The following is a 12,709-nucleotide window of genomic DNA, read 5'->3' as shown; positions in this document are numbered from 1 at the left end:
AGAGAGACCTCAGCCCACACCACAGGGCCTCACAGGCCTCCCCCTAGCAGTGTAGTTGCTGCTACCTGGAAGACTTGGCCTGCCCACTGGCAGGTTTGGATGGCTCTAAAAACCAGGTCTATTTGGTGACAGCCATTTTCACTGAAAACATCTAAAACTACTAAGCATGGTGCCAGGTTCCACAAACTGTATGAACAGCAGTGTGAAGCTCTTACTCTTCAGTGAGTGACACAACTGGGAACTTTCTTCACAAGTTCCCCAAACTACCTTTCACACTCAGTTCAGGAGCCCCGAGTACCTTCCCTCTACAGTCTTATGACCAGGAGCAGTGAGAACTACTCAGAAGACATATCCCGACTCTGTTTCCCCTGCCCCAATCACCCCCACAGTCCCTTGTCTAGACTCTCTCTGTACTTGCACCTGCTTCTCCAATCCCATTTGCACTCTCTAGCCTGAGGAGGGCATTAAAGCAGTACCCCCAGCTCAGAAGTCTGGCTTGGAAGGTCCCACTCTCAATTCTTTCCTCCTCCCCTTTCCCTTTCTTCTTGGCATCTCTGATGGCTTTGTTTTTGCTGTTTTGTTCTTTAAGACAGGGTTTCTCTGTGTAGCCTTGGTTGTCCTGGACAGGCTGGCCTCAAACTCACATAGATCTGCCTGCCTCTGCCTCCCCAGTGCTGGGATAAAAGCCATGCACCACCATGCCTGGCTCAGATGTCCATTCTGTTTTTTTCTCTGACTGTTTTACCAAAGGCTGACTGCTTATTACCCAGGCCTTGGCTCAGCCTTCTCAGAGCAGAGGACTCCTACTCTCCATCCCCAATCTCAGTAGACACCTGCCTCTGAACCACCACTGTGGGCCTAAAGGCAGCAGCTTTGCAGTTAGATTGGCCCTTCAGAGTTGCTTTGACTTGGGCCTCAGATGGCCAGACCCTTGTCAAGCTGACTGACCTGTCTTTACATGAACCTCTCCCAGGTCACTCCTGGCCAAGTGTGCAGCTGAGACCACACTGGGGGCATCAGTCACACGATGCCTGCCAAGTGCACTCCTAGTGGCTCTCAAAACAACTGCTTGCACAAAGATGGCTCGGCATGAGGCAGTCCACTTTAACCTTCCTGTTTGACGGCTTTCACGCTTGCTCCTGGGTTGCTCCTTCCTCCCACAGGGGCTCAACGGGATCAGGGCTTTCTGTGCCTTGCACATCACTGTAAAGTCGGCAGACAGGAAGCGCTGAAGGCTTTGCAGTTTTCACAATGCCCTGGAAGAGCTGCTTGTTCTTTTATTTCTCTCTCTCTCTCTCTCTCTTATTGTACAAATGAGTTAAAAGAGGCTCAGCTTACAAAACTTATTCAGAAAGTAGTAAGGGCCCAAATTCAAATGCAGTCTCATTAAATCCCTGGCCCAAATCCCTCTATTACACTGGTTTAATGGGAAGAGGACAGCTGCAAAATTGCTCCTATGTCAAAAGATGAAGGTGAATATCTGGGATGTGCTAGTCAGATTCTATGTCATTAAAGACACGTAGCATCTCTCACAGACTCAACTGTTAATACACTGTTCCCCAAACAGAGATCGTCATGAACGTGGACTCAGTGAGTGGAGACCCCAGGGTCCCCTTGTGCTGGAGACACAAGGGATCAGAATTGACTAAGGAACAAACAACTGTGTCCTGTTTTGCTCTTTATTTCTAATTATTCGGGCACAAGCACATTTTCTCAGAAGCTCGGGTCCAAGAGGGAGAGCATCTGTTGGGCACATTGTTTCTCATCTGACCCCCATACACATAGGCTATGTTCTCTGTCTCCTCCGGGTAGGCCAGCAAGCAGGCGGGCAGGCGGGCAGCACTCCCTGAAGAGACAGAATGGCTAAGTTTTCTGGAACAGGTAGTGCTTGGCCTGGCAGTGGTGGTGCACATCCCCGTTCTTGGTAGACAGAAGCAGGCAGATCTCTGTGAGTTTCAGGCTGGCCTACTCTACAAAACGGGTTCCAGGACAGCCATGGCTATACAAAGAAACATCTCGAAAAACAAAAAAACAAAAAAGAAAAACCAAAGAGGTAGTGCTTGAACTAGATCAATCAATAAATTAAGAGTCCTGCTGACTACACCAGGATGGCTTGGGACTCTTAATCTTCCTTAGCCTCCCATATGCTGGGAGGACAGGCATGTGCTACAATACTTGGCTTTGAACTGGGCCTTGACAGGAAGTAGAATACGCACAGCCATCAAGGACAGACTGGATGCAGGCAGGAGCACTCTTCAACCCCCTCTTCTGTATCTCACTGCTTAGAAGAATGCCTGCCATGCAGAGCAGATTCAACAAACATTTCGTCTTGTTTCCCATCTTCTTTTCCAAGTATTTATATAAATGTTTAAATCCATGAATCTTAACATCAGACTGACTACACAACCTAATTTTGTATCATATATGAAGCAGAATATAAAAACATCTTACACAACAAAATTAATACAGCTTGATTTTACCTGTATTTTATATTAAGCCTAAAGTCTATGGTCTGCTTCAGGGCTAGCCATGTGCAGTGAAAGGATGTTTAGACTTTTTATGAAAATACTTGGGAGTTCTAGAAAAACCAAAAGTTAGAAGTGAGACTTACAGCTACTTAGCTATTAGCTATTTTAGCTGAATGTAGGAAGCACTCTTCCTTTGGGTAGTTCATAAGGGCCCTGGGATCAGATCACAGGTCCTGAGAAGACGTTTCAGCTACAAGTTCCTGCACTCGACTGCAGTCCATTAAGTCAGTCTCTGCGCCTACAGAAATGCCACGTGTGGCAGTACACACATGAACTCAAGGCCAGCCTGGGCTCTATGCAGACTTCCTCAAAACCAAACCAAACCCTCAGGTGTTCGAGCACTGTTGCCAAAGACAGGACCGTCGAAGTGGTTTAGCTAGCAGAATGTGTATCTAAAACGGATGAGATTTCAGCACTGCGGAAGTCAGGAGTGACGATGTGGGTGACCTGGGAAGATCACAAGTTCAACATGTCTGTACCCCACGACCCCAGGGTTCCTCTGTGTAGTCCTGGCTGTCCTGGAACTCGATTTGTAAACCAGACTGGTCTTGAACTCAGAGTTATGCCTCTGCTTCTTGAGTGCTGGGATTAAGGTGTGCGCCGCCACACTTGGCTCGAGACGATCTTTTGTTACATACAAAGTTCCAAGACAGATTTGGCTGTGTCTTTAAAAAAAAAAAAAAAAAAAAAGCAAGAGATGTTGTGCATAATAAGGTCGTGAAGACACAGTGAGGAAGCCTCTACAAAACAAAGGTCGGTCTCAGGAGAAACCAACCCTGCCAACCCTTGGACCCGCAGCCTTCTGAGCTAGAAGAAACCCATTCCTTTTAACTGTCCAGCCTGTGACATTTTGTTACAGTAGCAAGCGCAGTCTACCCTGAGCATGAACAATGGTGAGGAGCAGAGAATATTTCTGCTTGCACTTACTTGTCTAATGTCCATGGATTCCTGAACACTGCTTTACACTTACAATCCTTATAATAACCGCCTTTGCTTGAAGCAAGCTCAAATTATCTTTCAAGTAAATAACACACTGGAGTCTAGATAGCTCAGAGTTAACCCCTGAAGACTGTAATTTTTTAAAATTTATTTTTACTTATGCATGTGGGCGTTTTGCCTGTGTATCTGTGTACCACGTGTTCTCAGTGCCGGGAGTTACCAGATGCCCAGGAATTAGGGTCACAGACAGATGTTGGGTACCATGTACTAGGTACTAGGGCTTGAATCTGCGTCTTCTGAAAGAAAAGACAATGTTCTTAACTACTGAGCTATCTCTCTATCCCCTCAAAGTGTAAACACTTTGAAATCACTTCCAATGGGGATCTAGGGCACATTTAATTTCTGCCTTGAAATTTCTCATTATAGATAAAGTTTAAACAGTTTAGAAAGCCTAGGGTCTCTCTCTCTACTACTGGTAAAATACTCCCAATATTCTAGCACTTACTTCCTAGAGTTAAACTATTAGCAGAGGTACTGCTAATCATAAAAATCCCCACAATTACTGACCTTGAATAATTAGATTCCCAACAACTGCTGACACTGAGTGACAAGCTACCTCTCGGGAGAACTCATCTATAGAATGAATGTTTCTCTCCACACTAATCTTTATGTTCTAGGGTAGTAAATACTCCACTGGCTGGCTGGCTTGTTGGGCTGGCATTATCATTGGCAGGGCAGGGGCCACAGGGCAGCCTAAGCTTGGTTATTTGTGGTATTGGGGTTCAAAAGTAGGGCCTGTCACTGAGTTACAACCCCAACCCCCCACTGGGTTCCTTGGGTTAGCTGAGGAATTACTCCCCCCACCCCTTTTCCTCCTCCACTTATCCTTCTTTGTTCTTTCCACCATGTACTGCCTATGACCTTCCCCCTGGCTGGCTGCTTGGTTTTTAAGTGAGTCAATTCTGCAATGGCTGTTATTCGAAGGCATAGCACATTCAGGTGTCTGAGGCCCTGCTAGGAAAGGGCAAGGGCTTACCTGAGAAAGCTTCTTCTCAGTGCATTAGTTTTTTTTTTTTTTTTTAAGGATTTATTTATGTCTGAGTGCTCTATTTGCATGTACCCCTACATGCCAGAGGAGGGCAGATCCCAGTATAGATGGCTGTGTAACCACTGAGCCACCTCTCCAGTCTCAGCTCATTAGTTCTTAAAGGTAGATCACAGAAAGGAAGGAAAAAGGAAGGAGGGATGGAGGCAAGGAGTTGACAGCTGGATCTGGGAACAACTGCTCACCTTTGGTGGCATGGGGAAGCGGAGACTAACTTTGGAACATTGGGGGGAAGTTCTTCCCTTAGTTTCATTCACATTTCTTAGAGATGCAATACAGGGCCTGGGTCATGTTAGGCAAGAATTCTAGTACTTGGTTTGTAGAGACAATGTCTTCTGTGCATGGTGGCACACACCTTTAATCTCAGCACTTGGGAGGCAGAGGCAGACAGATCTCCAAATTCTAGGTCTTCTGAGTTCAAAGATCTACAGAATGAATATTCACCCAAGACTATTGGAAGACCCTGTTTTTTTTTTTTTTTTTTTTTTTTTTTAAAAAGGACAAACTCACACTACACAGCTCAGGCCACTATACAGCTCAGGCTAGCCCTCCAACTTGTGATCCTTCTCCCTCAGAATGGAGTTCTGGGATTATAGTCATGCACCACCATATCTAGCAGAGACTATTTTTTTTTATAAAGCATGAAGATGACCCTGGATGATACTAACTGACCCACTGAAAGTTTTCAAACCAAATAAAACAAATCATGCCAAATCCAAATTACAACACTTTATTGCAGCATCGGCAAAGGTCAGATTTCTGAAGCTGGTGAAGATTGGGCAGCATTTCCATGTGAAATGTTACAACTTTACAAATTTTGTTTCTTATTGAAATCTACATGCAGAAACTGAAACATGGTAAAAGAAAGATGCAAAATAGAAAAAAAAGATGTAATCAAGTTGTAGCATACAGATGTGTTCTTTAACTAAATTACTATGCCTATTGGAAAGCAAATGAAAAATACCTATCCTAATAAATTAACAGACTGTCAGAAACAGACTAAGAACCCTCATTTCTATGGGGGGGTGGGGGACAAAATGAAACGAAAACAAAAGCAAAGAAAAAGCTCTACTTGTTTCCATAGTTTGTTTAGACACAGAGGCTGTAAACCCATGAAGGTCAACAAAATACTCTGATCCACTTCTTGTTGTCCTTCGTTCTTCTGTGACATGCTCGATGGCACGTTTTGTTTTCAATGATACTTACAATGGGCTCAACTATATCCCCGTTCTTAGGCTGGTATCAGACTTTTCTAAACCATCTGAATTAATGCTTTGCATATTAACAGTCTTCACATTTTTCTTTCACTTGAATAGGCAATTTTACATCACTGACTCTGATGGTTAAAACAGGTTTTTCTCCCTCATCCCTTGTTCCTTTTGAAACAAACCCCTTAACAAAACCTTTCCTGGTGGCTTATCTGGCATCTGGATATCTTTCATCATTTTGTTGTCCTGCATGTAAGTTTTTACTAGAAGATTTTACTGCTTGCTCTATACTCTCTACTGTAGTCCGGGAGCCCCCAAATGTATCTTCTTCCAACATGGGATGTTCAATTCAGAGACACTGTAGCTTAAATCAAGTTTAAAACTCAAATTCATTTCCCCCATACCATTCCCATCTCAACCGTTTCTTCTCCGGCTCAGTCATCTCATTGACGCTCTTCTTGGTGTAACTGCTCAGTAGTCAAGTGAACCTTCTCATTTCTTGACTGCCATTCTCAAGAGAAGATTAACCCTCACGTAATTTCCATTACAAAAGGCCTTTCTGCCTTGTCTGGAAGCGTCGGCTTGTTCCGGTGTTGGCAGAGGCTGGTGTTTCTGCCTCATGGCCCCAGCCTGTCCCAGGTTTAGATTCGCAACTCTCTAGACCGACATGCTGAGATGTGTCCGCTGCTCTCATTCAATTGCTGGAGGACTCCACTATCCACAACATCAGATACAGGACCTAATGAAATGACACGTGCTGCTGGATCAACGTCTCCTAAAGGTACAAACAGGGTGATGTTAAAAACTTTACCACTGTAGGACAAAACTGGAGCAAGAAAGTGTTACGCACCAGCAATCACCATGCATAGACTAAAGCTTTCTGAAGATCATATATGCTCTCCATAGGTGGGGCCCCAACACCTTTTCTGCAGCTAGTTTTTCTCTCTCCTACTCCCTTCCTCTTCCATTCTTTTGATACAGTCATATGTAGCCCAACCTGGCTTTGTACTCACTATGCAGTTGAGACAGTCATGAACTCCTGAATTTCCTGTCTTCCACACCTGTCATAGGATTATAATAGGCATATGCTGCCATACTTGGCCCTCTACAACTAATTTCTAAGATGCTAAGAAATCATGGTTTATGATTTCACCAAAATGCATATGGTGAAGTCTCTCCTTTAAAGCATCAGGTTGTCATCTTATTTGGAAACAGTAATTGGCAGATGTAATCAGGTACGCTGTGGCCATGCTGGGACAGACTGCATGATTATGGAGTAAAGTATAGACACAGAAGTGTACACAGAAAGAACGCTCTGTGGAGATAGACACACAGATGAGGTGATGCATGTATTAGCCACATGGATTGCCAGCAAACTCCTGGAAGCCGGGATGCCTGAACATGGTCCTCACAGCTCAGAAGAAACCAGCCCTGCTAATTCCCTGGCCTCACATTTCCTGTCCCCAAAAATGAAACAAAAAACTTCTGCTGCTGAAGCCACTCAGTCTGTGGCTCTTCCTCAGGGCAGCTTGAATGAGCTGCTACACTACGTTTTAACAAACGGCAGGTTAGAGTAGCAAGAAACTTTCAAGGAATAATACAGACATGAAGAAGTATATCCTGAGCTGTATCTACCCAGAAAAACAACAACAACAACAACAAAAAACCAACACAACAAAACAACAAAAAACAAAACTCTTCCAGAACTGAACTAGCTGAATGAGGGTGGGGTGGGGTGGGGGGGGGGGGAGGAGAACACCAACACAATCAGTCCCTGGAAGAAGGAATTCCGACACAAAATTCTCTTCTGGAGTAAACAGAAAGTAGCTGTCTAAAACAGGTTAATAAAGTGCAGTGGATGAGGGGAGAAAATGTTAAAAATCTTTGTAAGATAGACTTCTAGTAGAGTGTCACTTGATAGCTTATAGGCAAAGAATTATCCTGAGTGATTCTAAGAGCTGAAAGAAGTATTTCTAATACATGCTTTGATAAATGCTATTCTAGGAAGTATCCTGTTCATAATAAAACTATTAATTAACCTTAAAATATTAACATAAAGAAGTTCCTGCATGGGGTATGGTGGAACAATTCTTAACTTCACCAGAGCTGAAGGCCTTCCTGAGCTGTACATAGGGAGAATCTGTCTCAAAATATCATGGGCTGAGGGTTTAGTTCAGAGGTAGAGCACATGCCTAGCTGAGTTAGTTAAATAGCAATGTGAGGAAGGAGATATAAAAGTTGTAAGCCAGCTGTCCTGGTTGCTTGAAAAGATGAGATGGAAGAACTAAGGTTAGAGATTGCTTAAGTCAACCCGTCAACCTGGACAACATAACAATACCATCTCAAAACAAAAACAAGGGTAGGTAAGATGCATTTCAGTAAATAATTGATATGTATCTGCAAAGTTTAAACAGCACTGGAATAATTCATATACAACTGACGTATCCAGACATCAGTACCAACACGTGCTGAAGATGCCAGTCTCAGCTTTTCAACACTAGCAGAATGGAAAGCAACTTGTTCTGCACTATAGAAAAATTTAGAAAATAGTTTTACTTAAAGCATATTACCTCATGCAAGGTAAATGCCTGTAATTTTCTAAAGGGCTGAAGTTTCAATTTACATTCCTATCAACTTTTTTTTTTTCCTTTTTTTTTTTTTTTTTTTTTTTTTTAATTTTATAGACAGGGTTTCTCTGTAGCCCTGGCTGTCCTGGTACTCACTTTATAGACCAGGCTGGCACTGAACTCAGAGAGCAACTGCCTTTGCCTCCCGAGTGCTGAGATATAAGGTGTGCCCTGGCACTACCTGGCTCCTCTCAACTCTTGACTAAGCCTATCAAATCCCTAGGCAAAGAAGTTGCAGCTACTTCAATAACCAGACTGTAAGTAAATTTCACTTTAACTGACATGTAATGTCATGAGTATTAATAACTGGCTTTATTCACAATCCGTCATCTCAAGAATCTATTTGGAGGTAATTTCTCAGTTGTTTACCACCTAGGCTCAAGTGTTTACCACACATCTCCTTCACACAGAAAACCCCTTACCACAGCACACTTAAGACACCTGACAATACCACATTCTTCTACCAATGCTATCTTGCAGCGAAAAGCAAAGAAAATAATAGGACCCAAACCACCAGAAGATTTCATTCTGTTATTTCTTCTTTCAAATAACTACATTTCTCCACTTAGAATTTAAGTTTTAAAACCAGAGACCACTTGGTACTCCAAAAGGCTCAACACTTCTTGTTTACATGCTTGCCCTCTCTTTTACAATGTTCATTAACATCTATATTTTTAAAGTGTTCATTATACTTTCCAGAGGGCCTTTAAGACTTATTTTATGTGAATGTTTTACCTGCATGTATGTATGTATGTACACACACACACACCATGTACCACCTATAAACTTAATCTCATGGAGATTAAAGGAAGGCATCAGATCCCCTGGAACTGGAGTTACCAATGGTTGTGACTCAACATGTGTGTGCTAGGAACCAAATTCAGGTCCTCAGAAAGAGCAGTAAATGCTCCTTACCACAATCCAGCCATACGCTACACCTTTTGAGACAGGGTCTTATATAACCCTGAATGGCCTGGAACTTGCTATGATCAAGGCCAGCCTTGAACTCACAGAAATAATACCTGCTTCTGCCTGGCCAAGTACTAGGATAAGTATGCCACCATGCCAAGCTCAGAGGGTCAGTCTTAAAGATGAAGGATGTGCCTGGCTAGTCTTATGCAACACGACATAAACTATGGTTATCTGAAAGGAGGGAGCCTCAACTTGAGAAAATACCTCCATAAGATCCAGCTGTAAGGCATTTTCTTAATTGTGATGATGAGGGAGAACCCAGCCCACTGTGGGTGGTGCCATCCCTGGGCTGGTAGTACTGGGTTCTCTAAGAAAGCATGCTGAACAACCAATGAGGAGCAAGCTAGTAAGCAGCATTCCTGCATGGCCTCTGCATCAGCTCCTGCCTCCAGGTTCCTGCCCTGCTTGAGTTCCTGTCCTGACTTCTTTAGTGATGAACAGCAATATAGAAGTGTAAACCAAATAAAACCTTTCCTCTCCAACTTGCTTTTCAGTCATAACCCTAAGACAAGGTGATATCAGTGTAGTGGGGTATTGCTGTGACAGACCTGACCATGTTTCTTGGGAAGACTATGGAAGGACTTTGGAACTTTGAGCTAGAAAAGCACTGAGTGTTGAGAGCTCAGTTCAGTGTTCTGTGAAAGCCTGGAAGATAACAATGTTGAGAGCTCTGAAGATGATGGATGGAGGCCTGGCTTGTGAAGTTTCAGAGGGAAACTTTAAAGAGTCCATTAGGGCCATTTGCTATTTTGACTCAAGATTCTGTGGTTCTGGTCAGCTGGGGCTGAATAATCAGCAGCGATTAACAAAACACCAGAACTGCTTAGCTTTGTTGGGATACTTGATGCTGGTCAGCTGGAGCTGAGACTTTAGTGGTGATTAAGACCAGCATCGCTGAGGTGAAATCTTCTAGGAAGTGTTTCCTGAGAGCAAAGAAAAGCTGTGTTTCAGAGATGGCGAAGGCTGTACATCATGCTGGCAGAAGAACTTGGTAATGTAAGAGTCACCCAGGTGGTACTGGTTTTGAAGGCATGAAGGGCTCATAGAGAACAGCTAAGGTTTGGCTAAAGGAGAGGCCATTAGTGAAGGTGCAGCCTCAGGAGCAGGTGAAGGCCCAGGAATGAAGGGGTCATGAAGAGAAGTTGAGGCTTGGCACCATGAAGAACGGCTATTGGTGAAAGTGCAGCCCAGTGGCAGCAGAGGACCCTAGCAGTTCTGGAGATGCCAGTGCCATGAGACAACCACCGAAGGCAGCAGCAGTGGAGTGGGGCCAGCCAGAGCCTAGAAGACAAGCTGTGTGTGCTATTGAGGGTGGAGCCTAGGAAGTGACCCAAGCCTCTCGGAGGAGACCAGAAGACATTGGACATAGAGTTGTTTACAACAACTCAAGTTTTGTTTTGATTATGGCTGTGCTCTGGTTCTTCCCTCTTGAAGTAAGAAAGTATTTTGTATTTTGACTTTTCCAGGATCCCTCAGCTGAAAGACTTTGAAATTTTAAGAGATTTTGGATGTTAAAAAAAAAATACACACACACACACACACACACACACACACACACACACACACACACACAGTATTCTGCCTGCACGCATGCCTGCATGCCAGAAGAGGGCATCAAATCTCATTAAAGTCCCACATGCTTGCTGGGAAATGAACTCAGGACCTCTGGAAAAGCAGTCAGTGCTCTTAAACTCTAAGCCATCACTCCAGCTTGCAAGATTTTGGATTTTTTCGGGAGACTGAATACTTTAAGGAGACTGAAGTTTTAAATGTGCTTAAATTTGTAAAGACTGTGAGAACTTGGGGATGAATAAGAAAGGAGAGGTTGTGGCTTTATAGTGTTCTGTTTGTGTGTAAAGTTGACAACGGGTCAATTCTACTGCCTGGTTTTGTGTGTCCACTTGACACAAGCTAAGCCTCCATGAGATCCATCTGTAATGCATTCTCTCAATGAGTGATCAATGGGGAAGGGACCAGCCCACTGTGGGTGGTGCCATCCCTGGGCTGGTGGTCCTGGGTTCTATAAGAAAGTAGGCTGACATACCATTCCTGGGCATACACCCAAAGGATGCTCCATCCTACCACAAGGACACTTGTTCCACTATGTTCATAGCAGCTTTACTCATAATGGCCAGAAACTGGAAACAACCTGGATATCCCTCATCCAAAGAATGGATTAATAATAATAATAATAAAATATATATATATATATATATATATATGTATTACCTAGCTGTTAGAATGTGCATGCAATGTGCTGCCAAATGGATGAAACTAGAAAAAAAAAAAAATCATCTTGAGTGAGGTAACCCAGGCCCAGAAAAACTAACATGATATATACTCTCTCATAAGCGGATGTTAGCTGGGTCAAGTAAAGAATAGCCATGCTACAATCCACAGACCCAGAGAGGCTAAGTAAAAGGGAGGGCTCAAGGGGAGTAATGCAAGGATCTTCCTGAAAAATTAGAATAGGGCTTGAGGCTGGACTGGGGGTAGGTGGGGATGGAAACAGGAGGGATCAGGTGGAGAGGGGGATGGAGGGAGAGAATACTGGGAAAGATTACTGGAATCAGGGGGCATTTTGGGAGTGAGGCAGAAACCCAGCACAATGAAAACTCCATTTTGAGGACTAACACTAGTGAAGACTCCTAGTAATGGGGAATATGAAGCCTGAACTGACCATCCTCTGTAATCATGCCTCAAATGGAGAAATTGGGACACTAAGCCAGCCACAAACCCTTGGACCTACAGTTTGACATGCCTGCAGGATATGCTGGGACCAGACCCTAGCATTATCATTAGAAAGACCAGACAGATTTCATCCAGCAACTGATGGGAGCAGATATAGACTCCCACAGCCATATATTAGGCAGAGTTCAGAGTTCGGAGGAGGAGCTAGAGGGATCAAGGATACCATAAGAACATGTCCCATAGAATCAACTGATGGAGACTCATGTGGGCTCACAGAGCTCAGAGAGCCTATATGAGTCTGACCTTCATTTACATATATGTTAATGGTTATGTAGCTCAGTGTTCTTGTGGGATTCCCAACAGGGGTAGCAGGGGCTGTCTCTGACTCCTTTGCCTGCCTTTCGGACCCTTTTCCTCTACAGGATTGCCTTGTCTGGCCTTGATGTAAAAATATGTGCCTGGTCTTATAGTAGCTTGTTACGCATATTTGGTTGATGTCCCTGGAAGGCCTGCTCTTTTCTGAGGGGAAGAAGAGAGGGGAAACTGCAGTCAAGATGTAATATATGAGAGAAGAATAAATCTGAAAGCAAGCAAGCAAGCAAGTAGGTTGAGCAAACCATATAATGTAAGACAGTAAGC

General features: G+C 43.7%; 1 protein-coding gene across 3 annotated transcripts in view; it reads right to left on the bottom strand.

Annotated features, from left to right (window-relative positions):
• Positions 1-5,286: 5,286 nt before the first annotated feature.
• Upf2 (UPF2 regulator of nonsense mediated mRNA decay) overlaps positions 5,287-12,709 on the bottom strand; it is a 127,707-nt gene continuing 120,284 nt past the window's right edge. For all 3 annotated transcript variants that reach the window (XM_055593826.1, XM_055593828.1, XM_055593827.1), the window contains exon 22: positions 5,287-6,555. In XM_055593826.1, the coding sequence (XP_055449801.1) occupies positions 6,546-6,555 (10 nt within the window). In that variant the 3' untranslated portion in view covers positions 5,287-6,545. The remainder of the gene's footprint in view (positions 6,556-12,709) is intronic.

Source organism: Psammomys obesus, unplaced genomic scaffold, assembly GCF_907164565.1.
Source record: "Psammomys obesus unplaced genomic scaffold, mPsaObe1.curated_primary_1811, whole genome shotgun sequence".
In the NCBI taxonomy this organism is placed as follows: domain Eukaryota; kingdom Metazoa; phylum Chordata; class Mammalia; order Rodentia; family Muridae; genus Psammomys; species Psammomys obesus.
This window is presented reverse-complemented; position numbering and strand designations above follow the sequence as displayed.